The sequence below is a fragment of the Gopherus flavomarginatus genome, chromosome 19 (assembly GCF_025201925.1).
Source record: "Gopherus flavomarginatus isolate rGopFla2 chromosome 19, rGopFla2.mat.asm, whole genome shotgun sequence".
Taxonomy (NCBI): domain Eukaryota; kingdom Metazoa; phylum Chordata; order Testudines; family Testudinidae; genus Gopherus; species Gopherus flavomarginatus.
Genome location: NC_066635.1, coordinates 18042191 through 18053008, shown reverse-complemented (window position 1 = coordinate 18053008; position 10818 = coordinate 18042191). Strand labels below are relative to the sequence as shown.

Below are 10818 nucleotides of genomic sequence, written 5' to 3'. Positions count from 1 at the left end.
GCCATGACATCACTGGGTCTTCTACGTGTGGCACTATGACCTTAATCCAGCAAAGTACTTAAGCATATGCTTTAATTTAAACAGACGAATAGCCTGATTGAGTTCTGTTGGATGACTCCTGCTTAAAGGTAAGCACATGCTTAAATATTTTTCTGAACTGACGTCTCTGCCAGGAGAGTGCTAAGCATCTGACACTAGATCAAGACCATTCTGGACATACACATTTTGTATATAGAAAATAAATGTTGCATTCTTATGTTCCCATGTGTGTGTGTATATACATACATACATTTTATATATATATAAAAATGTGTTTTGGTCTGTGTGTCAGGGATGCCCTTGGTCAAGAATATACTTTACACTCTCATATAAATTATTCTGCTAATCTTTACAGTGACTCTGTTTTTATAATTCCTGTATATCAGTAGCATCTTTAAACCCTATGTGGATCTATGTAAAATGTATGAAATATATTGTAAATTCAAGAACATACAACAAGGGTGCGATTTCCAATGAGAGTTGGGCACTTAGCTCTTTGGGGTACTTTTGATAATCCCTTCCCAAGTAAATAAAAGCAGATGAATAAAGTCATTGAATAAGTCTTGCCTTAATGTTCTTACTAGATCTGGAGAAAAAATGTTAATTGGTTGTTGCAGTGAATTTTGAATTAATTTTTTTTTTTAACTGAGAACAAAATTTTTTTGGTTTCTTCTTACCCTTCTCTCCTCCTCCCCCCTCTCCCTTTTCCAGTGGGAAAATTTTGTTGCTGGAAACAATTTTTAGATGCAAAAAATTGTCATATAAAAATGAAATATTTCAACTAATTTTTTTTGTTGGGGGGGGGGGGGGAATGCCATTTTCCATTGCAGAATGTTTAGGGCTATATACTGCCTCCATGTATAGGTCGAATTCTGCCCTTGATGGTGCAATTCAATTTACTTCCGTGGATGCAACTCTGATTCATGTAACTGCCATTGATATCTATGGGAATTCTGCCACAGACTGATGCATGTAGTCTGCAGCCCAACTTGTAACCACCATTCTAGCTCTGAAAGGTAAGAAACGAATGCTGAGTGATACTAAACACTGAAATGTTAAGTGGATGATCAGTACATTGTTTAGTGTATATGCTTGGATTGTTTTATATTTCTATATGCATTTCCTTGTTTTTATATTTATAAAAAGGAACACTTACAAATAAAAGCAATGTATTATTATTAATTGCATGTATTTATACAGTACCCAAAGTGTGCTAGGCTCTTTCATAGATTTGCCAAGGCTGAAATGTAATCTGAGAGTCTTCCAAATGCCAAAAAGCCACATATGTATATCATAGGAACAAGGGAAAATATGAATGAGAGAAATAAGATATTTTATAGTATATTCTTCCCACAGCACACTTGTACATCTGTTACACATTTAGATCAATATTTTTATTTTAGCAAATAAGCATCTAGATCTATGGTAACATTAAAGGGGAAATATTAAAGGAACCCTGTTAACTAGTTTGGGGATTCATGTTTCCAGTTTGCAAACAGAAAGGCGGCTTTACAATACCTAGTATGAATATAAATGCTTTCAGGATTGTGTTAAAAATTAAATGAAAAAATATTATTATGATTTATTTATTATACAAACATTGTTTTGCATGATTATGAATCTAAACAGCAGCAGCAGTAGCATGGCTGTAGGGCATGTGATCCAGAAACTGAAACAGACTTGTCTGTCTCTGTCTGTTTTAATTATCCAAGCTGAGTGAAATGCAAAAAGGAAACAGAAAAAATTGGAAGAAGGAAAGTGGATTTCTAAAATATTTTAACAATCTGTGGTGGTTTAATAGTGGGCATTTTTTGTTAGGTTTTGGTTTATATTGACGGAGTACCTTTAACAAAGATTCTAAATGACTAGCCACTGCACATTTTGGCCCCAATCCAACACAGCTCTCCATGTGAGTAACTTTAAGGATGTGACTAGTCCCAGTGGGTCTGATTCTCCATTGTCCTGTACATTGTGCTGCCATTTATATCAATGCAAAGTGAGGGCAAAGCTACCACTCTGATTTTTGTAATGTTCTACACCCACTTTGCTCTAGTGCAAATGGTTGCACAAGGTGCAGGGCATCAGAGAATGAGGCCTATTGGCTTCAATAGGATTACTCATATGTGTGAAGTTATGCATGATCTTAAATGCCTTGCTGGATCAGGGACTTTATGCAGAACGATAGGCCTCTTCATCTCAATAGGTGAAATCCTGCCCCGTTGAAGTCAGAAAAAATCCCATTGACTTCAGTGGGGCCAGATTTCACCCGATAGGACTAGAGTAAATCAAACAGAATTTGGCTCATGGTACGTTCACCATGGGTAAAATGATAGATTGGGAGCATTTTGTGTAACCATCACTAAAAGCCCCCCCCCACCCCCTTTTCAGATAGAAGTATTCTGTATTTGTGAGGTTAGGGCAGTGAACACCCATCCTGCCATTGATACTATTTGGGAGCTTGGAATGCAATTATGCATGGTATATTGGCAGTAGATGCTTGGATGGCTGAGCATATACAAGTACCTATTTCTGCTATTTAATTGTTGATAATATTCATATGTTGTTTCTTTATATTAAATAAATGCATGCTCCTCCCTTACTTAATAATATGGGCTTGTATTCTAGAACCAAAATGTCTGTTAAATCTAATAATAAGAATTAAAATCCAGAACAAGCAGCCACAGGAGACAGTTTCTGTGTCCACAGTTTTAAAATATCATGTTTTAAGAACAAATAAGGGAAGGAACCTTAATTGTGTGTTGCAGCAAAAGCAAACACAAGAAATATACAATATAGCATTTTATAGCCACCTTTTCATAGCCTCAAAATGTAATTTACAAAACAAAATTTACATCCTTATTGTTTTCTATTTTCCCCCTGCGCGCCACAAAGTTGAAAAAAGCATTTAAACCCTACATTGTGTAAAATCCAGGGGTTTGATATATAATAAACATAGGCATTAGAATGAAAGGTTACATATGTAATACAAATATTATACAATTTTATTTTTTTATGCTGCTCTTTGTATATAATATAACACAATACTTTACAGGGAGACTTTCTGGGAACCATTTTGAGCGCTCGTCCCAGTAACGTAGGATTTTGGAATTTGTAATCTTTCCTCATACTGGTGTTTTTACAGGCTTCTGCAAAGTCCTAACTGGAAGTTGTTAGCTGAGCAATAAGCTGCCTAGGCTGCTGAAGGAAAGGGTAATTTAATGATATTCCTCTGCCCTCTGTAGGACAACTGGCTGCACTGAACTCTTCTGCTTCAGGGGGAATAACACTGGATCATGGAGTAAAGCAACAAACACATAACACCTTGGTTGTTGCCTGGCAGAGACATTTCTGCATTCTAATTAGAAATCACGTTTGGATTAATTTTATAGCAATTAAAAGCAGATAAGCAGTGGGGAGAGTATTGTTGTTGACTGGAAGAAGGAAGGGATGAGAGATAATCATGCTGAATTTGTCTCTTAGCTAGAAGTGGATCAGTGTTTGTTTGTAACTTGAATCTACCATCGCAAGGGACAGAATCCAAACACTGAATGTGAATAAACTGAAATTTAGGGACACTCAGATTTCAGCCCTCTAAAATGTTTCATATTTGCGGTTCTAAGGCAAATCATTATAGACATGAAATTTAGATCCTGATCTGGAATTCCGTGCAAGATAGGGAATGTATCTTTTAAAAAAAAAAACAACCCACACCCAAAAGATGACCCTTTAATATGTAATACAAATAGTGAGAAAATAGTTTACATGAGCCTATATATTAAGGAGCTTTTTTATTTTTTACAAAAATAAAAGGAATGTGCAGTGTTGATTTTCTTAAGCATTTAAAATGTTTATGGTAATATTTAACTATTACATAATCCTAATACTTAGCTCTTTGTTGAGCTAGGTTATTTATAGAGCATCAAAGCATTTCCAATATTAATTATCACTATCCTTCTGTGGGCTATGTATGGATTATTATTCCCATTTTACTGATGGAGGAACTGAGAGAGAGAGGCAGGGTAAGTGATTTGCTCCAGGTTACACAGCAAGTCTGAGTCAAAGCTAGAACTTGCTCAGACCTTTCCTGTTTTTGTTTGCTTGTGCTGTTCATGTATAATAATAATGGGACAGTGGTTGCTGTTTGTTATATAGTAACCATATTCTGTGGGACATGGACTCAGAGGTCAAAGGCCAAGGTGTTTATTATCAACCATGGGGCCTTATACTGCAACTCTTAGATGAAATCACTCGATGGGCCTGTTGTGTGAATAAGGGGTGTAGGACTGAGTGCAATATGAGCGTAGGACATAACTATTATTGAATTAACAGGAACTGACCTCTAGTTCAACTTCCCAATGGAAACAGCAAGACAATTTTTTTTTAAATAATTGGTTTTTATAAGAGTGGCTGCTTTAAGTTCCTTCTCCGCTTTATCAAAGTGTTAATTACATTGGACCAGCTGCTTAGCTAACGTAAATTGAAGTCAATGGAGCTCTGAGAATTTACCCAAGATGAGAATCTGGCCCATTGCACAATAACACATTTGTGCAAGTATGTGCACACACACAAAAGGTAGAGCCCTACTTACCTGAACAGAAGAGGTACCATGGAATGGTTGGATAACAGATTTTGTTTTTCATAAAAGTGATGTATGTGAGGGATCCATAACCTAAATAAGGCGTGTGTGCTGGGGGAAGAAGGGTTGCATAAGAGGTTTTACTATGTATAAACACCAGAAAAACATTTTATTTACATAGGTTTACATACATGCTTAGACACTCATCTATTTCTTCACCTCCACCCACCCATCCTCCCTATGTTAATGCTCACACTGATTTTCCCCATTATACTTCATGTTACCCTCACACAGCCCTGCCTCACCCCACTTATGCATACAAAAGTCCCATCCACTCAACCTCTTCTTACACCCTCACCCCCACAACCCCTTTGCACCTACCCTTATATACCTATGCATAACCTCCTCACTGCACCTGCTTACCCTCCCCCTACACCCCTTTCCTCCTTCACCTCCCCTTATACCTCTGGCCCTCACTCCTCCATCCCCCACTATCAACACCCCCTCTCACCTCTCCTTATAGTGATACCCCCTTACACCTACATCCCCTTCACCTCACCTGATACCCACACCCCTCCAACCCCCTTACACCAACCCCTTCACCTCATCAGATACTGGACCCCCTCCACACAGTGATACCCACACCCCTCCAACCCCCTTACACCAACCCCTTCACCTCATTACATACCGGACACCCCCCCACACCCACATCCCCTTCACCTCACCTGATACCCACACCCCTCCAACCTCCTTACACCAACCCCTTCACCTCATCAGATACTGGACCCCTTCCACACACTGATACCCACACCCCTCCAACCCCCTTACACCAACCCCTTCACCTCATCAGATACTGGACCCCCTCCACACACTGATACCCACACCCCTCCAACCCCCTTACACCAACCCCTTCACCTCATCAGATACTGGACCCCTTCCACACACTGATACCCACACCCCCTCCAACCCCCTTACACCAACCCCTTCACCTCATCAGATACTGGACCCCTTCCACACACTGATACCCACACCCCTCCAACCCCCTTACACCAACCCCTTCACCTCATCAGATACTGGACCCCTTCCACACACTGATACCCACACCCCTCCAACCCCCTTACACCAACCCCTTCACCTCAACAGATACTGGACCCCTTCCACACACTGATACCCACACCCCTCCAACCCCCTTACACCAACCCCTTCACCTCATTACATACCGGACACCCCCCCACACCCACATCCCCTTCACCTCACCTGATACCCACACCCCTCCAACCCCCTTACACCAACCCCTTCACCTCATTACATACCGGACACCCCCCACACCCACATCCCCTTCACCTCACCTGATACCCACACCCCTCCAACCCCCTTACACCAACCCCTTCACCTCATCAGATCACCATGTCCCTTACACCCTCCCTCCTTATACCCACCCCCTCTTCAAACCCATCACTCTCCCTTCCCCTCATACTGATACCCCTTTTACCCACCCCCTCAACCCCCTTTTACCCACCCCCTCACCTGTCTGTACTAATATCCCCTTATACCCACACCTTCTTCAACCCCCCTACAACCGCCCCTCCCCTCCCGATACCCCCGTAAACCCAGACCCCCCCAGACCCACACCCTCTTCAACCCCCCTGTAACCACCCCCCCCCCTACTGCTACCCCCAGTGCTCACCCCGACACCGCCTTAACCCCGCCCCCCCGCGCTCGTTCTCCCCAGCGCGCCGGGCGGAGCCGGAGCCGGAGCCGCAGCCGCCGCCAACCCCCCGGAAGCGCGGCCCGCTCCGAGCCCCCGGCGCGGCGGCCAGGGAAGATGGCGGCGCCCTTAGCTCAGCAGCTGGAGCAGCTGCTCAACCCCCTGCCCCTGCCGGCCGACCCCGAGGACGACCCGGAGGAAGGTGAGGGGGGACCCCGGGCGTGGCGGGGACGGGGAGAGCCACTGGCGGCGCCGGTCTAGGCCGGGCACCCACGTGGGCGCCTCATGGAGAGGAGGCGGCGGCGGCGCACAGAGCCACCCGCATGCCCGGGCAGCGACCGGGGGCAGCCCCCCTGATACCCCCGCGGCCCCGTGTGCTCCCCGGGCAACGACTGGGGGTTGCCCCCCGACCCCCCCCCCCAGCGCCATGTGCTCCCCGGGCAGCGACTGGGGGCTGCCCCCCGGTACCCCCCCCCAGCGCCGTGTGCTCCCCGGGCAGCCACTGGGGGCTGCCCCCCGGTACCCCCCCCAGCGCCGTGTGCTCCCCGACCCCCCCCCAGCGCCATGTGCTCCCCCCGGGCAGCGACTGGGGGCTGCCCCCCGGTACCCCCCCCAGCGCCGTGTGCTCCCCCGGTACCCCCCCCCAGCGCCGTGTGCTCCCCGGGCAGCCACTGGGGGCTGCCCCCCGGTACCCCCCCCAGCGCCGTGTGCTCCCCCGACTTCCCCCCCAGCGCCATGTGCTCCCCCCGGGCAGCGACTGGGGGCTGCCCCCCGGTACCCCCCCCAGCGCCGTGTGCTCCCCGGGCAGCGACTGGGGGCTGCCCACCGGGACCCCCCCTACCAGCCGCGAGTGCTCCCGCGGCTGCCCAGCGCCATGTGCTCCCCCGGCCACCCCCCGCAGCGCCGTGTCTCGCCCCGGGCAGCGACTGGGGGCTGCCCCACGCTATCTCCCCAGCTCCGTGTGCTCCGCCTAGTTACCTCCCACCGGCGCCATGTGCTCCCCCTGGGCAGCGACTGGGGGCTGCCCCCTGATAACCCTCCCTCAGCACCGTGTGCTCCCCCCTGGCAACTACCAGGGCAGCCCCCGATATCCCCCCTGACGCTGTGTGCTTCCCCTGGGCAGCTACTGGGGGCTGCCCCCCGATACCGTGTGCTCCCCCCAGGCAGCAACCAGGGGCTGCACCCCGATACCGCCTCCGGCGCTGTGTGCTCTTCCCAGGCAGACCGGGGGCAGCCCCCCGATACCACCCGGGCCCTGCATGCCCCCCCGGGCAGCGACCGAGGGGCAACCCCCCGATATCGCCCCCGGCACCATGTGCTCCCCCCGGGTAGTGACTGGGGGCAGCCCCCTGATACCCCTCCCCGTGCTGTGTGCTCCTCCCAGGCAGCGACTGGGGGCAGCCCCCTGATACCCCCCCATGCTGTGTGCTCCCCCTTGGCAGCGACCCGGGGGCTGCCCCCTATAGCTCCATCAGTGTCATGTGCTTCCTCTGGGCAGTGACTGGGGGCTGCCCCTAAATACCTTCTCCGGTGCCGTGTGCCCCCTGGGCAGCGACCGGGGGCTGCCCCTCAGTGCCACCCCCAGTGCTATGTGCTCGCGCCCCTCCTGCAATGACTGGGAGCTGCACCCCACCAATATCTCCCTAGTGCATTCCTCCCTGGGACACTAGGGGCTGCTCTTTTCACCCCCCCACCTCCCAAGATCTTTTCTCCTCCCTGAACATTGAGTGGGTCTGCTCCCTCTTCTTCAATACCTCTTCTATCTCCTCCCCCCCGCCCCCCCGTGACAGTGAGCAGGGGCTAATACCCACTCTCCTTACCCAGCTCCAAAATTGGGGCCTTCTTTCTCTCAACTCCTCTCCCTTCCCTGGGGCAGAGACTGAGGGTTGTTCCCCCCTTGGCACCTACAGTAGAAGCTCAGACCGGTCAACCACACACCTCGTTTGGAACTGGAAGGACACAATCAGGCAGAAGCAGAGACCAAAAAATAGCAAATACAGCACAGTGCTGTGTTAAATGTAAACTAAAAAAAAAGGGGAGGAGAAGCAGCATTTTGCTTCTGCATGGTAAAGTTTCAAAGCTGTATTAAGTCAGTGTTCAGTTGTAAAATAATAAATAATAATTGGAGATATACCAATCTCCTGGAACTGGAAGGGAACTTGAAAGGTCATCGAGTCCAGTCCCCTGCCTTTCACTAGCTGGGCCAATTTTTTGTCCCGATCCCTAAGTGGCCTCCTCAAGGATTGAACTCTCAACCCTGGGTTTAGCAGGCCAATGCTCATCTGTGGTTTTGAAAGTTTTGAAAGAACAACCAAAACATTTTGTTCAGAGTTACCAACATTTCTGAGTTACGAACGAGCTCCGTTCCTGAGGTGTTCATCACTCTGAGGTTCTACTGTATCACCATGAGTGTGTGCTTTCCTGTTTTTCACTCTGGGCATTTGCGTGGCCTTCGTAACCACTTGGTAAATATATTTCCATGCTGGTTTACCTTGATCCACAGCTCAGTACCTGTGTGAGGCCTTCCTGTCCGTAGGAGTCTCCCATGTAAATCACTGGGGCGCTGGGGGGCAGTGTGACAGTTGCTGTTCTTCATCATCTCATTTTGGTGGCACTGGATCTATATCTCACTGCTCCTGCTATGCTAGTGATTGTGTTGGGTTATACCTCTGAAGCATCCCAGCATTATGGACTGTCACTCTTTACTGCTCAAAATTTACCTCTGTTCCTCTCATATGAGTTTGCTATGATCCTCTATGTTGTTGTTTAATTCATATCAGAAATGTATTATCAAAAATTTAGAGATTACTATTGGGGAAATTAATGACCCAGCGTTTTAAGCTTCCTGACCCAATAATTTTCATGTGTCCCTCAGTTTTTTTCTCTCTCTCTCTCTGTGTCCTACATTTGGCCAAATTGGCTGTACTCGTATGTGATGAATGGATTGCTGTCGTCGCTATTCCCTACTAAGCAGGGCCTTGGGAATGTATCATGGACTCTTGTTGTTTGCATTGAGTCCAAAAGGGGTGCTGGTTTGGAGCTTAAAAAGGGTACTGGACACCTAGTATCTCACAGATGAAACCAGTCAGCCAAAGGCTGCTACAGAGATGAGGGAGGCTGTGTACCAGTGAGGTCCTGGGGCAACAGTAAAAAATCTTCTGCCCTCCACCTTATCTGCTGGGAAAAGGGAGGGACTTTGATTTCTACCATAGTGCTGTGTCCAGATTGTGCCTGGGGTCTCCATCTGTTATCCTTTGGCTATTTGAGTCTGATGATTTTAAAGGCTCCATATGCTGTCTAAAAGAGCTTCTGTCTTTCCAGCCTATCCCAAGGCTGCATGTTGTTGGTCCTCTCCTCTATTCTTATCTGAGTCTCCATTTTTTGAATCTTTCCCTCCAGTGAATAGTCCCAGCGTCTGCTTCTGCTGTCACTTTTACCAAGAAGTAGGGCAATTAAATGCTCACAGGGTTCTGAATATCAGCAGCAACACTAACCAGAGGCCTTGTTAATTTCGTTTTGCTGACCGTGAAAACGTGTAGGGATAGATACCCTGTCCGCGCACTTAGACCCGCTCTACACTTAAAAGTTTTGCTGGCATAGCTGTCAGTTAGGAGCATGAAAAAATGATGCCCCTAACTGACATAATAGCTTTGTCAGTCAACAAAAGCCCTGGTGTAGATGCAGAAAAGTCATTTTGCCAGCCTAGCTTATTTCATTTGGGGAGCTGATGTCGCTTTTGCCAGTTAGCATCCCAGCAAACTCTTTGTAGTGTAGACAAAGGAAGAAGGGTTCTGAATTGATTCTTCACAAGTCATTCTCAGTTGGAAGGTTTCCTTTGGAGCTGGGCGGGATAGAGATGTCGTTTTTATTTAAATAAAAGCTTAAATTCAACAGCAATTACTGGCAGTTATTATAATTATTATATATTATTGTTTGTCTGCTTTGGGTCTAGGGGTCTCCAACAAGGATCAGGGTTCCTTTGTGCTATTTCTAAAAAAAAGTCCCCGCCTGGAAGAAAGTACAGTGTTACACGTAATGTGAATGTAAGAAACAAAAGGGATTGGAGGAAGCAAGGAGGACACGATAACTGGTAACAATCATGTCTAGCATGTTTAGTAGCAGTCAGAGCATATCCGCTTTCCAGGACGCTATTTATCATACCAGATGTGATTGCTGGTTGTTTTCTCCTGGCCACTGGCAAGTGGATTTTTTTTTTTTATCAAGCCCTTTGCTAGCTTAATTGCAAATTTTTAAAAATTGGTTTCTCCCTTCATGACATGTAGTGGCAATGTCCTCTTTGTCGTTTTTAGACTGACACCTGCCCTATTTTTTACTGCTTTGGACTTCACACGTTCATCCCATCACACCAGTGCAGACTGCCTCCAATGAACAGAATAACGAAATAAATAAAATCATCAAACCAATGATAGTGAACTCTTCTTCAGGGCTTGTCTGCATTACACAATTTTGTTGTGTTCAGGCTTGATTATGAAGA

General features: G+C 47.0%; 1 protein-coding gene across 1 annotated transcript in view; it reads left to right on the top strand.

Moving 5' to 3' along the window:
• The first annotated feature begins 6394 nt into the window (after nt 1-6394).
• Nucleotides 6395-10818, top strand: part of AATF (apoptosis antagonizing transcription factor) — an 83775-nt gene continuing 79351 nt past the window's right edge. Inside the window, exon 1 of the mRNA XM_050929382.1 lies at nt 6395-6525. Within this exon, the coding sequence (XP_050785339.1) occupies nt 6441-6525 (85 nt within the window). The 5' untranslated portion in view covers nt 6395-6440. The remainder of the gene's footprint in view (nt 6526-10818) is intronic.